The following is a 15,667-nucleotide window of genomic DNA, read 5'->3' as shown; positions in this document are numbered from 1 at the left end:
TATATGAAATTTGAAGTGCCTATTGTACATCTAGATAGAGACCACTAAAAAAGTGGAACTAAGATCTGGAGTTGTAGAGAATGTCCCAGCTGAAAATACAGAGTTGGAGTCACTGATATATTCCAAAGTATCTGAGACACCAGATACAAGAGATACAAGAGATAACACAGAGGGATAAGAAGAGGGATAAGAAAAAAAGGCCAAGGTTGAGATCCTGTGTATGTAACCTAACAAATAAGGGGTAAAGAAATTAAGTGAAATAAGTGAAAGAAATTGCAGATGTCCTGAGGACAGGAAGGGAGCCAAGAGCAACTGATATCCCAGAAGCCAAGAGGAAAAGGAAGAGAGTTTCAAGGAGTGGGGAGCTGTGCATAGATCCAAATGCAGCAAAGTGGTTAAGCAGGATGAGTACTAAAAAGTCATTCAATTTGGCAATTACGCATTGACCGATAATGTTAAGAACTGTTCAGTATAGCATAGCTCAAAATGTGGCCACAGAATTTTAGGAGAGGCCCTGGTATGTCTATTATTCCAAATCTTTAAATGTTATTGGGTTAGTGTAAATACAAGTGATCTTGCTTTTTTTCAATGACTTACTCAGTAGACTACTGATATTAAGAAGAAAGACTGGTATATAAATGAAGCAAGTTTGTTCTAGCAAAAGACAACACTGAGGTGGAAGGAAAAAGAAGTATGAAGAGCTTTTTTTACATGATAAAAACCTCTACCTCACCACCTGTGGGTCACCTCATAATTCTACAATATAATGAGTTAAAAGAAGGAAACTACTGAGAGTAGAGAAAAGCCTAAACTCGAAGCTTGAGAGTTGATTTTATTCCAGAAGCACAGCTCAGGTCAAATCAACTTACTTTCAAGTCTAAGGGCATCTGAGTCCCTCCCTGAATTCTCAACAGAGAGTACAGGGTCCTCCTCTGTTCCTGTCTCAGAGGGCTCTTCTTCAGCAGCATCCAGTGACTGTGAGTTGTCAAAATATTTCTGTTTGTCATGGCTGTTGTCCAGGGTTTTCTCATGACAATTACCTCAATGACAAGAGACACAAAGACAGCACATTAGAAACATCTCTCTTAGGTAGTCCCATGGCTCAAGGTCTTCAAGTATCAGGAAGAACAAAAAGATGATAGTGTCAGTTCTTCTCCAGCAGAACACACAAAAATCCGTGAGCTGGCACCCTGAGCCAGATCATGATTGCGACTCAAGATCGTTTCACCTGCAAGGCTATTGTAAGAACCAAGTATTTGGGGGATAAAAAGTTATGACAACAAAGATCACATCCCAAAGATCTCATTCCATTTATAGTGAATAACTTAGAAACATTTCTTTGAAAGTCAAAAACATCACAAAAAAGTAGTTTTCCTTCTATTTGCTTTTCAAAGGTGAGAAATGACAGATTAGTACCCGGATAAGTCTGGAGGTAGATGAACTATAGCACAGAAATAATACCGTTCCTGCATTACAGCTTAAAATGAAAGATATATCAAAAGGCAACAGATTATAAATTAAAAACCAAGGACTTAAAGAGGGATGGTGGTGGCAGAGAATCCATGTTCAAGACTGTAATATCACAAAGATGCTGATTTTTCTTTTGGAAAACAAATTCTGGTCGTGTAAAGATTTACTTTAGTGTAAAATGTCACATCTTGAATGCAATCATAGCACTCTCTGATACTGTCTGAAATGTATAGTGAGTCTGACTTCTTACTACAATTTTGCCAGTAAGTTGAAGAGCTCTGACCCTATTAGGGACTGTGTGTTTATACGGATAAAGAGCAACCATCCTGCTCTGCCTGATGGTCATTCTCTAGGGAATCTATTACGAGGTTGTTGTGTCTGATGTGGCAGTGATCAGGCAATCTGAATAGGACTCCACTTCCTCTCTTATGTTTGATGGGCACTGTCCCTAAAGATATATGTTCAGTGGAAGCCTGCAACTTTCTTCTCACAGGACAAGTCTTTGGGTAAGAGTATCTAAGTAACTTCCCTCCTTTACCAGAACATTCAAACATACTCTAAAGGTTTGCTTTTCTTTTTCTAAAGGTTTATTTTTAATAGAACACTGTCTCAAAGAGATGTATGTATCCAATTAAGCTCTCTCTGCAGCAATGGAAGTACAGTCTCTTTCTGGATTTGAAGACTCTCTTTTAGATTCCATAATTTAGGAAAGCACCTCTCACGCCTTTTCTGTTGTGCCAAAAAAGCATAATGGACTCAAAACCTTTCCCAACCTACTGAGTTTGGAGTAAAGGGTCTGCATGCTTAAGGAGTCTCTTCCATTTTCCAACTCTACACTATCACACATTTGAGGCTACCATATTTAACAAGGTCATGTCAGAAACCAATTTTTTTGTTTCAGAGGAGCTTTAGCTTTCCAGAAACTTGCAAGCAACTTGGGAACACAGTAAATAGAAGACAACGAACAATAATGAGGCAGCATGGTGTGCAACATAAGTGCTTCAGAGAAGAGACTTGGAGCAGGCAGAACTTGAATTTTGAAGAATAGATAGGACTTAAGGGGGGAAATACAAGGAGAGCCAATATCAGTTGAATGTTTTGTAGGTTTTCTCCTACTTACCCTCAAAAATGCCTTGTGAAATATTAACTTTTATTTTAAAGATAAGGAAACTGAGTCTCAGTGAAATCAAACAACTTGCCTATGGTCAAATAGTAAGTGACTGGTAGATCTAAGATTTTAATCAGTTCTCTCTTAGTAGAAAGCTTCCTGGCTCTCTACCAGCCAATGCTACCTCTTTAGCAGAAAAGAGAAGGTGGCATTCTACGCAGTGAATAATGATGCGTTAAGCAAAGCAACAGGAACAGGAATTCTCATTTGTGTTTGGGAGACAATGAGAAGTACAATTTGAGAGGTGGAAGGTGTTGGGTGTGTGTGTGTGTGCCCATGCAAGGCTGACAGGAAAGATGCTATGATCAATGATAGTCACTTTTTTCCTCCAAATTCTCCTGTGAGAGGACAGAGGTAGTGGATTTGTCTCCACTTCTGTCTTCACCATCCAGTATGTGCAGATTAGATATGGGGAGGTGAAGCATAAGAGCATTAAAATAAAGAAATGACAACAAACAACTGTACACACCCAACTGACTAAAATTTACTATGAAGAACGTCATGCTTCTTAGAGACAACTCTTAATTGGGATATAAATAAGCATGACTATTAAAAACAGACAGAAAATGATGACAGTGATGCTGATAATTTTAAAACATGTTATTCCTAGTGTACATTCTCTGCTTTCAGCTTCGGTGAATTTGCCTCTAAAGCATTTTTCACCTTGATACAGGTTAAGTAAAACACTGTTACAAAAACAAAGGACAAACCTTTTACACTGGAACCCAGCGAAATTCTGTATTTTCTGCAGTTGACTTCCTCCTCTAACCTTTGCATCTCTTATTTTTCTCTCCCACTCTCTTCCCATTATAAAAATTTAATTGGTTTCATCTTTTTAAATGTCTGCAATATTTAAAAATGCCTCATAGGTAATTTATAAGATATGATGTGCATGAATCTAAAATTAGTCCTCCTGCATGACCTCAAACCCAGACACCCTCTTGAAGCAAGCCTTGTGCATTCTAAGAATGTCTTGTCCTCCAATTCAAGAAATTGGGGCCAACATCTGAGGGAGAGAGAGAGAGGGCCGAAGAGGGGATCGGGGAGAACTGGGAATAAAAAGACAGAATAAGAAGTTTATGTTATAATATTTGTTGGAAGTAGGCAGAATCAAAATGATCAAGTAAAAACTAAATGCTTTAAGGTTAGAGCTGTTAATATTAATTTTCTTAGGCTGACAGTTAAAAGCAGGGTGGCTCAGTGTTCTGGTGTGATTTACATAATTATCTAGGCTAATAATACAAAGTCAAATTGCCTGTTTTTTAAATTGTTCCTTCCAGTTGTCTGAAGGAGAACTGAAGCATTTTGGAAAGAAGGAAAGCTTCAATTCGTTGGGCTGGTATAGGTCTGCCCTAGCTCAAAGGGGAACTGAAGAAAAAGTTGCCCACAGGGGAAAATGTCACCTGTCTTCCTAGCAGAGGTGGACATGATGTCCTCATTAAAGAAACACAAGAAAATATTGGAGAAGGAAAAATGGAAAGATACCTAAGAAGGAACACGTCATCTTCCGTGCATAGGACTATTATTTTTTGCTGAGGCAAAAATGAGGAGATTGTGTAGCTTAAACTAACCTTGAGAGGTAGGATTTCTTTTTCTTTCTTTCTTTTTCTTTTTTTTTAAGGAACTGCATGATTTAAAGAAAGTGTTTTCGATAACAAGGTCCCAGGTGAAAATGGAAACACTTTTCTGCGCTTAATGCTCTATCCTTGCTTACAAAGTGTTTAGCATCTACTTCAAATCTTGGCAGTTTGGTTTTTCTTGGAAGTGGATGAGTACAAGGCAATACTAAGGAAGCACAAAACTCCAAGTAGGGTATTTCTGATTCTAGAACTGCTAGGCGATCTCAGACATGTCAACATTCTTTTCTGCGGTTAGAGTGTCACCTGTATAAACTGGATTATTAATATTAACCTACCCTACAAGGGTTTTCTGGACAACAACTAAATATTTAATAGGTCTTGTCAAAGTAGAAGTCTCCAAAGGCAAAGGCACAACTTATCCAGTGGCTAAAAAGGTTTTCAGAGTAAACTAAGTTCTCAGGAACTCTTATCATTAGTAAAGCTAAGGAAATCTCCTATTTTTCTCATAATTCTATTTACAAAGGTCTCAGAAGAATATTTTCTAGAGTTGGGTAGCCACTGACTTCTTAAAAAGACTCCTTACCTTCTGAATCTCATAAGTTGTCAGGAGATTCCTGGTTGGGTACCTTAGGATCCTTCAGGATGAGTTATAATAAAGAAATGCCACAAATAATTGAAAGGCAGTAGAACTTTGGAAGAGTCACATAACTAGAGCTAGTCAAACAGAACTAATAAAGGCTCATGTAATTCTCTTAGCCTTAGACCATAGTGGGTAAGAGCACAGACTGCAGCCAGACTGAGTTCCGATCCTATTTCTACTACTTTCTAGCTGTATAAAGCAGGGCACGTTACTTTTATTCTTTTTGTGTATTAGTTTCTTTAAAAAGTTTTTTTTTCAACGTTTTTTATTTATTTTTGGGACAGAGAGAGACAGAGCATGAACGGGGGAGGGGCAGAGAGAGAGGGAAACACAGAATCAGAAACAGGCTCCAGGCTCCGAGCCATCAGCCCAGAGCCTGACGCGGGGCTCGAACTCACGGACCGCGAGATCGTGACCTGGCTGAAGTCGGACGCTCAACCGACTGCGCCACCCAGGCGCCCCTGTGTATTAGTTTCTTCATCTGCAAACTGAGTTTCATGATAGTGTCCACTTCACTAAGTTGTTGAGATTGAAATATAAGAAGTGAGACCATGGCCTAGCACATGGTAAGCTATTATTGTTGGCTCTCCGAAAAGCTGCAAAGGAATAAATTATCCCAATGTCATCTCTTTCACCACGGCCTTTTAGCTACAGCCTAACTCAGAATCTCTGGTACGAACAACTGGCTCGAGAAGTTATCAGGGTATCTGCCTAATTTCAACTGCCAACATATGTGCACATGTGTGTGTGTGCACACGTGTGTGTAGGAGATGTTGAAGGTAGGCAGAGTTGATTTCCACTGGGCTTTTAGAAGAAGACAGCAATTAATCCAGATTACACTGCTTGGCATATCTGAATCCCAAAATATTTAGTACATTTAGGCATTTGCCTCAGTCTGCTCTGTGCTCTCTGAATTCATGGCCTTACAGTATGAGAACAGACTGTAGATCCTATGTTCTGTTCAATCAAAGCTTACCACCTCTCTGCTGCTCCACAGCTTGTGTTAGGTTGTGACACCTTAAAGGCTTGCTCTACTTGCCCCAAATTGTTCTTGTTCTAATGTACTTTCTTTTCCCCCGTACAAGTAAGTGTAATACTTCTATGCTTCCTATTATATACAATGGAGTTTCTAAGACATAAATAAACTGATTTCTAACAGGAACTAGAATTTGACTTTGAATTTGACGTTGCTAAACACAAAGTAACAGATGTTACAAAGATGGCCTTTGTGAATAATGGAATATTCTAAAGATATTCCTACCATCCCTGTTCTAATAGGGTTATATTATACTCTAAAGGCGCCTTTCTTGTGCCTATAGGAAAAGGTACCTTATAGGAGGCATTCTGGTGTATACCACTAAATGTAAGCTACCTGGGTGGAAAATACAGGTAACACTGTCCTCTAAACAGATACGAGTGACTTTTTATAGTATTTGTCTTTCTCCTTACCTTTCTACTCAACTGCACTCAAATTATGCAGCTTTGTAGCCATTTTTTTTTCTGTATATATGTAATTTAGAGACACACTGTGAATGTTTTATTATAATTTTAGCTGCCTCATAATTTCATGATATTTCCCTACTAACCTTTTAGAAAAGGTAGTAAGATAAATCATGAGGTGAACAAAAGTATATCTTTAAGTTGCTCACCACTGCTATGCAAAATTACTTTAAAATATTAGCAGGAAACATTAACTGTGGGTGGTAGGTGGGGCTTGGCACCACACAGAGTTAATAGGTATATTTGATGAAGAAAGAAACCTTTCTGGGAACAGGTACCTTTATGATTTCCACCTCCAGAAGTTGTGACAGAGGTCCTGTAGACCTGGTTCCAAAAGGAACATTCCGCAGTATAAATTCAAATCCAGCCTTAGCTGCAGCCTTTCGTACGAACTTGAGGAAATTAACTTACTTCTCTGTGTCTAGATTCTTTATCTGAAATGAGAGGATTCCTGGGAAACTGCCTTAGTGAAACCACTGTGAACAGGAGCACTCAGAGCTCCTGGGTCTGGGTGAGACCTAGCTTGCTGATGACCACACCTAAGAGATGGGTGAGACTGCCTCACCTCCTTTGCCCTCCGCTGCCTCTCCTTAGAAAAACACAAGAGAAATCATTTCAACAGAAGTATCGGCTCCTTAGACTTGTTCTCATTCAGCAATTACTGCCAAATGAATTCTTCGCAGGAGGTTTAAAGTAATGGTTATGTACGGACTGACCTTAAAAGTGCAATGCCAGATAGAAAACAGACCATATTAAAGACTTGAAATCAGCAATTTCAGAATTACATAGGCATTCCCTCCTGGTGAGGTGAATGAGTCAGAAGTAAGTTTAAAAAAGAAAAACTAAGAGGGGGCGCCTGGGTGGCTCAGTGGGTTAAGTGTCTGACTTTGGCTCAGGTCATGATCTCACGATTCGCGAGTCTGAGCCCTGCTTTGGGCTCTGGGTTGACAGCTCGGGAGCCTGGAGCCTGCCTCAGATTCTATGTCTCCCTCTCTCATTCTGCCTCTCCCCTGCCCTTGCCTTCTCTCTCTCTCTCAAAAATAAAACATAAAAGAAAAAAAGACTAAGAAAGAAACCTCTGTGACCTCAAATACAGGTGTGTGTGTGTGTGTGTGTGTGTGTGTGTGTGTGTGTGTGTGTGTTTTCCTTTTACTATATATTACAGAGTTGAACTCTCACCTGGGGACCACTTGGTCTACATATGGCAGGACAATCTGCTTTGTCTAGGGATTGAAATGCACTGGTTGCTGTAGACTTATGCTCCCTGCCTCCATTTACAGGAGAAAAAGGGAGAGCTGGGTGTAAATCTGGCCTGTCTTTCCATGTGGCCTTCTCTTAAGTGACTGTGGCACGGAGGGCAAAGTCAGGGCCAGGTGACACACAGACACCATGACCTGCAGTCTGTGGAAGAAATGACGCCAGTGATGGAATCCAAACTCTCAGCAGCTGTTTCCTCTAGAAATGTGAAAGATCACATTTGACCTCCAAACAAGGGACTTTAAACATTCACCAGAAGCTTACTACAAAATATTTTCCCATGCAGAAAGTCTACTGAAGAAGAAAGAAAATTAACTGCCAAAGCTCTAGCAGTAGTAATAGTAGTAGGAGTAGCAGCAGCAGCACTCCTCTCTGGTTTACCTCAGGAGAGGAAAATTTGTTTTAAGCAAGTATGCTGGGGAAATAAGCCCAACAGATTTTCTCAGATGTAGTGATTTACCCATAAATGATAGTTTTCCAATGAGGGTCAACAAAGACACCTGTTTGCAACTTTCATTAAAAACAGTGCATGCAGGGGCTGAGAGAACGCAGGCTGTAAGATGTTATCAGCTTCTCCTGGACAAGACAGACAATATAATTCCTTCCATCTTCTCCCTCCTCTGGTGTGGGGGCTGCAGACCTGAAAAGCAGATCTATATTTATATGTGTGTATTGAGTGAAGGTTTGGTGTAAAGCATTCTGGGTACACAGTGGGTGGACACAAGTTAAATTACTCTTTATTACTAGGTATTCTCAGTAGTTCAAACTTGAAATATCACTAGCTAATTTGTCACTTAAGTACATTCTATGAGCTAAACAGTGGAAGGAGGGTGTAGAATGCATGGTGGGCCAGAGTATGAAAATGAAAAAAGGATTGGTCCCTGCTCCCAATGAGCTGAAGAAGTCTTGTAGGTGAGCACTGTCTTGTACACAACTATGATGGCAAGACACAGGAGCTGAAGGAGAGGAACAGGGAGAATGATCGGTTACAGATTACTTATAATTAAGGAATCAGGTAAAGCATATGGTAGGATTGGGCTCTGAAGGAAGGGTAAGATTAGGATTTTTGTGGAGGGAAAGCTGCAAAAAACATGAGCAAACACATGGATCCAGGAAAGCAGGATGTGGGTAGTAAAGAAAACAAGCTATCCACAGTATCATCACCATATATTACAGTTTGTTACAATTTTCACTGACTTTGCCAAAGGAAGAATGATATTAGTTTTTATGTGGTCAGAGAGTTTAAATTCAGCACATCTATTTGAGTTAACCACACACAGTTGAGTTGGTCTTACTCAAGTCTTAATACTTAGAATAAGCCTACAAACAGGAGATAGGGGGAAGGACTTAGATTTCCTAGCTACCCACAACTTGGGGGGTTTATCATTTGCCTCTCTTTTCTCCTGCTGCAAGTGAATGGTCACTTGGTGATGTCGAGGAAAGGAATCTAGTGGGGAAAATCAATAGACCTTAACTCTAGTCCTCTTCCTCGAGCTATTCATGGAGCCACAGACATATGCTTGGTGGGGAAGGGACCTACCATCAGAAGCACTTGTTGGGCATTATCAAGCTTGCCTTTTTCCTACTGCAAGTGTATTATGCTAGGTCAAAGCTAATAAGATCTCAAAGGCTACTTGGTCTTTTTTATTTCTCAGATTAAGTGAATTATCCAGATGTATTTAAATGAGAACCCAAGACCCTAGTATTTCCAGAATCGATAAGGGTTTGAACCTAGTAATAGCTCATATGGCTCAGATATGAAAAGAAAGAGTGTTAACAATTGTCCTTTTCATTGGCATGGGTACTGAGTATGATATTTAAACCAAGGTTTTGTTTTATTTTTAAAGGATACTTAAGTCCCTCTACCACACAACATTTTGAGTAAGGCCTTATGGATTTCAGAAACAAAGTTCCCTAGATGACTGACTTCACTTCAGGTGATGTGATGACTGACTTCACTTCAAGGTTCACTTCCCTAGATGCAAACCTCACTTCATATGTATGGGATTAAAACAAGCAGTCTGATTTGAGCATATATGTAAGTACATATAGCCAGTGCACTAAATCAAGTAAAAAAGCTAAGAGAAATAAATGGTGGCATTATACTGTTTCCTTTTGTTTTATGTCACCAAATGCAAGTCAGTTACCTGGAGGCATTCACTTCGGTGGCCACTTTGCTCCTGAAAACATCACTTCTAAGACCTTACTCTCTCCCAACTTTTAGCATTTATGCTTTTTAGGCAGTCAGAGAAGTGGTGAATTGGTTGTTGTTGTTGTTGTTGTTGTTGTTGTTGTTGTTGTTCATGTTAGGTTTTTCCCTAGCTATATTTCACACTGTCAAGGGAAACATGGCTATGTTATTATAGGTGCAGCAGGAAGCAGAACGTTTGATCAACAGTGGGTACTCTATCAATTGCTACTGACTTCCAGCCCTTTTTCCTGAAATTTGATATGCTTGTTATTTTTTATAATAATCACTTTGGATATCTGTGATCTGACTGGATTATTAAGCAATGCCTGGTAGCCAAAGAGGTTTAAATTGCTTTGAGGTCAGCAAATTTAGGCTTCGTTGTTATAAAAAGCAACTAAGTGAGAAAAAACAAATCCAAAGCTGTGCTCTTTTCAGCAGCTATGAAATTTGATTTAAATTTCTCCTACATTTTCAAGATAAACCACCAAATAAACCTTGGTGGTTAAGAAAAAGTAACAGATTACTGAAATGTTCTTGGTCAAAGAGCACAGTAATTTAGTAGGAAGAACATTTGACTACTAGTAATAACAACACTGAAAGAAAAAAGGGGGAAAAAACCCCAAGCTAGCATTCCACATTCACAGATATATGCCACATATTCTCAGTTATGCATGTTAAAACTAATGTTCTTTTCCTAGTGATTATCAGGCTCAACTGCTTTATTTCAATCAGGCCATGAAACTGAGTAGAACTCATTCAATGATCATATTTGTAAAAGGGTTTAAAGACTCAGTGCTCACTGTGTTAAACAAAAATTTCAAAACTGGGAGTTCATTTCAACTAGTTGGCTCACAGTGCACTAAAGAACTTACCTAGGCACAAATCACTTAAAAAAAAAGAGCTCGTTCTACCAATGTAGAATGGACTTCGTGTGTGTGTGTGTGTGTGTGTGTGTGTGTGTATGCGTGTGCATGTGTGTATGCGTGTGTATGAGTTCTGCAATTAGAATAATCTTTTTGAACGGGGAAGAGTCATGCAAAGGCTTGTTAAAAGAAATGGCAAAACTTAACATAAGTCAAAATATCTCTGAAAGCATCGGCAACAATGAATAGAAGTTGAAGATTTAAAAAGGAAGAGGGGCGCATGGGTGGTTCAGTCAGTTAAGCATCCAACTCTTGATTTTGGCTCAGGTCATGATCTCCCATCAGTTCATGAGTTTGAGCCCTACATTGGGCTTTGCACTGACAGCACAGGGCCTGCTTGGGATTCTCTCTCTCCCTCTCTCTGCTCCACCCCCATTCATGCTCTCTCTCTCTCTCTCAAAATAAATAAACATAAAAATAAATAAATAAATAAAAGGGCAACAGCCAATGAACTTGCCTAACTCACTACACACAAAGTCCATACAACTAGAGTTAGCCGCCTGCAGTTCCTTTCAGGAGGCTGATGTACAACTGCAGTGACAAACCACACCAAAAGTATCTTGTTGAATAGTTAATGAGAGCTAGATAAAACAGACCCCATCTTTTTAAAAAAAATTTGTTTAATGTTTATTTGTTTTGGGGAGACAGAGAGAGATGGAGCATGAGCAGGGGAGAGACAGAGAGACAGGGAGACACAGAATTCAAAGTAGGCTCCAGGCTCTGAGCTGCCAGCACAGAGTCCGACACAGGGCTCGACCCCGTGAACCGCGAGATCATGACCTGAGCCAAAGTCAGATGTTTAACTGACCAAGCCACCCAGGTGCCCCATAAACAGACCCCACCTTGTTCACCCTTCACAGTTTCTTGTTGGTGTACAATCACTTTGTCTACAGTGCTATGAGTGTAGGGAATCACAGTAGGCTCCTGATGCAGAATAGAGCCTACATACAAAGAAAGATGTCTAAACATAACTTTCCAACCCTATCTGTAGATAAGTGATCACGAAATATGATTGATGATGCCATCCAGTAGGTATCCTCATACTACCTTCAGAGCAGAAAGGAAGCAGAACTGTGATTTAAACTTAGTTTAGTGCCTAAAAACATAACTGACTTCCTTTCGGAGACTCAAGATAGTAACCCTAATACTGGCGAGGACCATTTGCACACCTTAAGTGTTAAGCTCTGTAATTCCGAGAGACTATAAATTTATTTTTAGATTAATGAAGAAAAGTATTCCATAACTGAGTAACAACAACATCCAGTGCCAACCCATCCTAGAGGACTTCAAGAAGTGCTACTGAAATGTCTATAGTGACAGTCACTTGCTACCCTTGGTCTCAGTCCATCTGGAGCATCACAGCCAAGACTATAGTGATACAGTTGCAACAGTCCATTGACAGAGAATAAAACTACTTGCTCTTGTGTACTAGATCCTGAGGCTTAGAATATCCTCCTGATAAATATCCTCTTTCTTCACTCACCAAATTTTCTATTTTATTTCAAACATAGTGACATTTTCATATTTCTAAAAGGTGAGTTAAAAAAAATCTTCCTTATTTGTATCCTATCATTAATATGTTTCTTGATATCATTATCTATTTGCTTTAAAGATATTTTAGTCACTGAATGACAGCTGAAACATGAGCTTTAGTTTAGAAACTATGCCAATAGCTTCAAACGTAGTTCAACTATACATACAGAGCTCATTTTAACACTTCTGTTATCCTAAGATTTATTCTTGTTGTTTTAGTGTAGGTACCTCCCCATTTTACAGAAAATACTTTTGATAAAATGAAGTCACCAATGACTTTCTACACTGTTAAAGCCAGAGCGTCCACACTGTTCATTTGCCAACTACAGTCATGATTTTCCCGTAGGTACCACTATGATTATTTATGTGACGTTCTCCTTTAAATGGCTTTGCTGGTTAATCTTACATTATGTTAAAAGGGTAAGTTAGTACCGCTTTTCATAAATCACAGGTTTGATGTGCTAGTGATATATTAATGCCCATTAGAATTAACCATAAACATTAAAATTATTAAAAAATGTTAACCTAAGTACCACTTGAAAGCTTACGCACCTCTCGTGATATCTGTACCATACTCTGGGAACCAATACGGAACAGGGTACTATTGATTTCTTCTTCTCAAACCCTCTGTTCTTCTGACCTTCAGGACCTAGCTTCCCCTTGGTTTCCCAATACCATTCTATTCCTTCACTGGCTCTGCTCCTTAAATACTAGTATTTTCTAAGATTCCATTCTGGTCTTTTCTTCTCACCTTGCATATTCTCTCTGAGGTCTATCACAACTTATTTTCCAGCTTTACATCAATGCATAAATTATGTCTTTCCCATATTCTCTCTCTTAATTAATGATACTGACATTTAGGCAGTTACCAAAGTTAGAAATCTCCCTGTCAACTCACATCCTGAGTCTACTGTTTTCACCCTTTCCTGTCTCAACATTGTCTCCAACACCCTCTGCCTCTCTTCACTCTGATCTCACAACTAGCCTCTCGTTTCACTGAGAAGTAATCAAAAGTCCCACTTCGATACCTATATATTGTCCCTGCTCCTATCTAAAGACCATTCCTACCCTACTTTTGTGCCTTGGATTCCACACCCCTCCCCGCCATCTATTCAAGAACTTTGCTTCTACAGTTAGTTTCTCTTTTTTGCATCTTTAATTTCTCCTTTTTTACTAGATCGGTCCTATGCAAACATACTGCAAATTTTTCTATTTTTAGAACAAAATCCAAACCGAATTTATCTTTAATCCCACATCCCTCTCTAACTACCATCCCATTTTTCTGCTCCTGACTACAGCGAAACTCCTTGGAAGAGTTGCTAGCCATCTCCACTTCCTCACCTCCTTCACAACCCATTTCATACAAACTTTTAGAAACTGCCAGCGACTTCCATGTTCCTAAATCGAACGATTTATTCGCTGTCCTCATCCAACTCAGCCTCTTAGGATGCAACCGTGTGGTGCAGCAATAATGATACAATCTATCACTTCTCAAAACACTTTCTTTGTTTCTGGGACAAAATACTTGCCCGATATTCCTACTGTCTAGCTGGCTGTTTCCTTATTTTTCTTTCTCTTCTCAACCTCTTAATGTGTACTAGAATGCCCTAGTAATTAATTGCTGACCTACTTTCCTTTTTATACTAACCACTGAGGTGACTTCGTCCATGCTCAAGACTTAAAAAACCACTCATAAGCCCATGGCTCACAGATTAGCATCTCTAGCCTGGGCCTCTTCTCTGACCATCATGACACTCATATATCTAATTGCCTGCCTAATACTTGCATTTAAACATTTAATAAGCAGCGCAAACTTAACATTCACAAAACCAAACTTATTTTTCTCCCTAAACCTGCTCCTTCTCAGATTTTACTATCTTATTAAACAGCACCAATGGTGATTACAAATCTCATTAAAAATAGCACCAGTTGCTTAGGTCCCAAATTTAGGAGTTATCCATGACCTCTCTGTCCTTCATTTCCTACCTTGCCTCTGGTGGTGTCTTGTTAGTTCTATCTTCAAAAATGTATCCCCAATACAATGATGGCTTCTCACCTTCTCCTCCCACCTCACCTGGCTGGTTCAAGCCAATATTCTCTTTCACCTATATTTTTGCAACAGTATCCTAATGGGTCTCCCGGTTTCTGCCCTTACCTTACTACAATCTATTTCCGATAGAGCAGCCAGAGGAAAACTGTTGATATGTAAATCAGATCGTTCTTCTTTTCTGCTCAAAATCTTCCAAATCATACATCTTTCTCTTAGAGTAAGAGCCCAAATTATTAGAATGGTCTGCAAGGCAGTAAAGACATGGCTCTTTCCTCCTCCCACTCATCTCAGCTTTCATCTCTTACAAGCGAGTGCAACCACAGAGGCCTTCTTGCTGTTCCTTGCAAAAGCTGTTAGAACAACTATTCTCTCTGGCTGACATGCTCTTATGCTGTATGCCTGCATGGCCTAAATCCTTACCTCCTTCAAGTCTTTGCTCAACTGGCACTTCCTCAGTGGGGCCTCTTTAAACACAGTTTGAATCTCACCCAACCTCTTCATCTATTTTCCCCTTAGCACTATCTTCTTCTTTTTTTTTTTTTTTTTTTAAATTTTTTTTAACGTTTATTTATTTTCGAGACAGGGAGAGACAGAGTATGAACAGAGGAGGGTCAGAGAGAGGGAGACACAGAATATGAAGCAGGCTCCAGGCTCTGAGCTGTCAGCACAGAGCCCGACGCGGGGCTAGAACTCACGGACCGTGAGATCATGACCTGAGCCAAAGTTGGCCGCCTAACCGACTGAGCCACCCAGGCGCCCCCTTAGCACTATCTTCTAACATACTAAATACTTTATTATATTTATCATCTGCTCTCTGTTTCTCTCCACTAAAACGAAGCTCCATAAAACAGAATTTTTCTTCTGTTTGGTTTCCAGTTCCTAGACTAATGCCTGGCACATGAGAGGTATTAGTTGAATGGATGAATAACTAAGCCACACTCCGTTTCCTTTAGTTAAAAGAAAACATTCTGATGCTTTAGAAGGTTATATCCACCATTAAATTTCATTTTTTCTTAAATATTATTTGGCCAGACTAACAATCTGTACTAACTGGAGGGTAGTTGTGGAAGATCGTAAGCAGGGACCAATAGGCTCATTCCTCAAAAGAAAAGTAATGCTTTTTTGCATGTAGAAAAGTTCACATCAAAAAACCAAAAAGTATTAAAATATGTATACACATATTCAATGTCTTTTGGAGGCTGAAGTGTAAAACCACTGGTTATCAGAATTTGACCTACTGTCCTAAGTTCTTATGAAAACCCAAGGTAACCATTTTGTTCATGAAAGCTAAATGCTGGGAATCCCAAAAGATAAATATTACCTACTGAGATAATAATGCAAGTACAGCCACCAGA

The 15,667-nt window shown here is 39.4% G+C and overlaps 1 protein-coding gene across 3 annotated transcripts in view; it reads right to left on the bottom strand.

Moving 5' to 3' along the window:
• TTC17 (tetratricopeptide repeat domain 17) overlaps window positions 1-15,667 on the bottom strand; it is a 124,898-nt gene that overhangs the window by 50,224 nt on the left and 59,007 nt on the right. For 2 of the 3 annotated variants that reach the window (XM_042906699.1, XM_042906697.1), the window contains exon 17: window positions 870-1,040. The exons of the other annotated variant lie outside the window; for it this stretch is intronic. In XM_042906699.1, the coding sequence (XP_042762633.1) occupies window positions 870-1,040 (171 nt within the window). The remainder of the gene's footprint in view (window positions 1-869; window positions 1,041-15,667) is intronic. 3 annotated transcript variants of the gene reach the window in all.

Source organism: Panthera leo, chromosome D1 (assembly GCF_018350215.1).
Source record: "Panthera leo isolate Ple1 chromosome D1, P.leo_Ple1_pat1.1, whole genome shotgun sequence".
In the NCBI taxonomy this organism is placed as follows: Eukaryota; Metazoa; Chordata; class Mammalia; order Carnivora; family Felidae; genus Panthera; species Panthera leo.
This window is presented reverse-complemented; position numbering and strand designations above follow the sequence as displayed.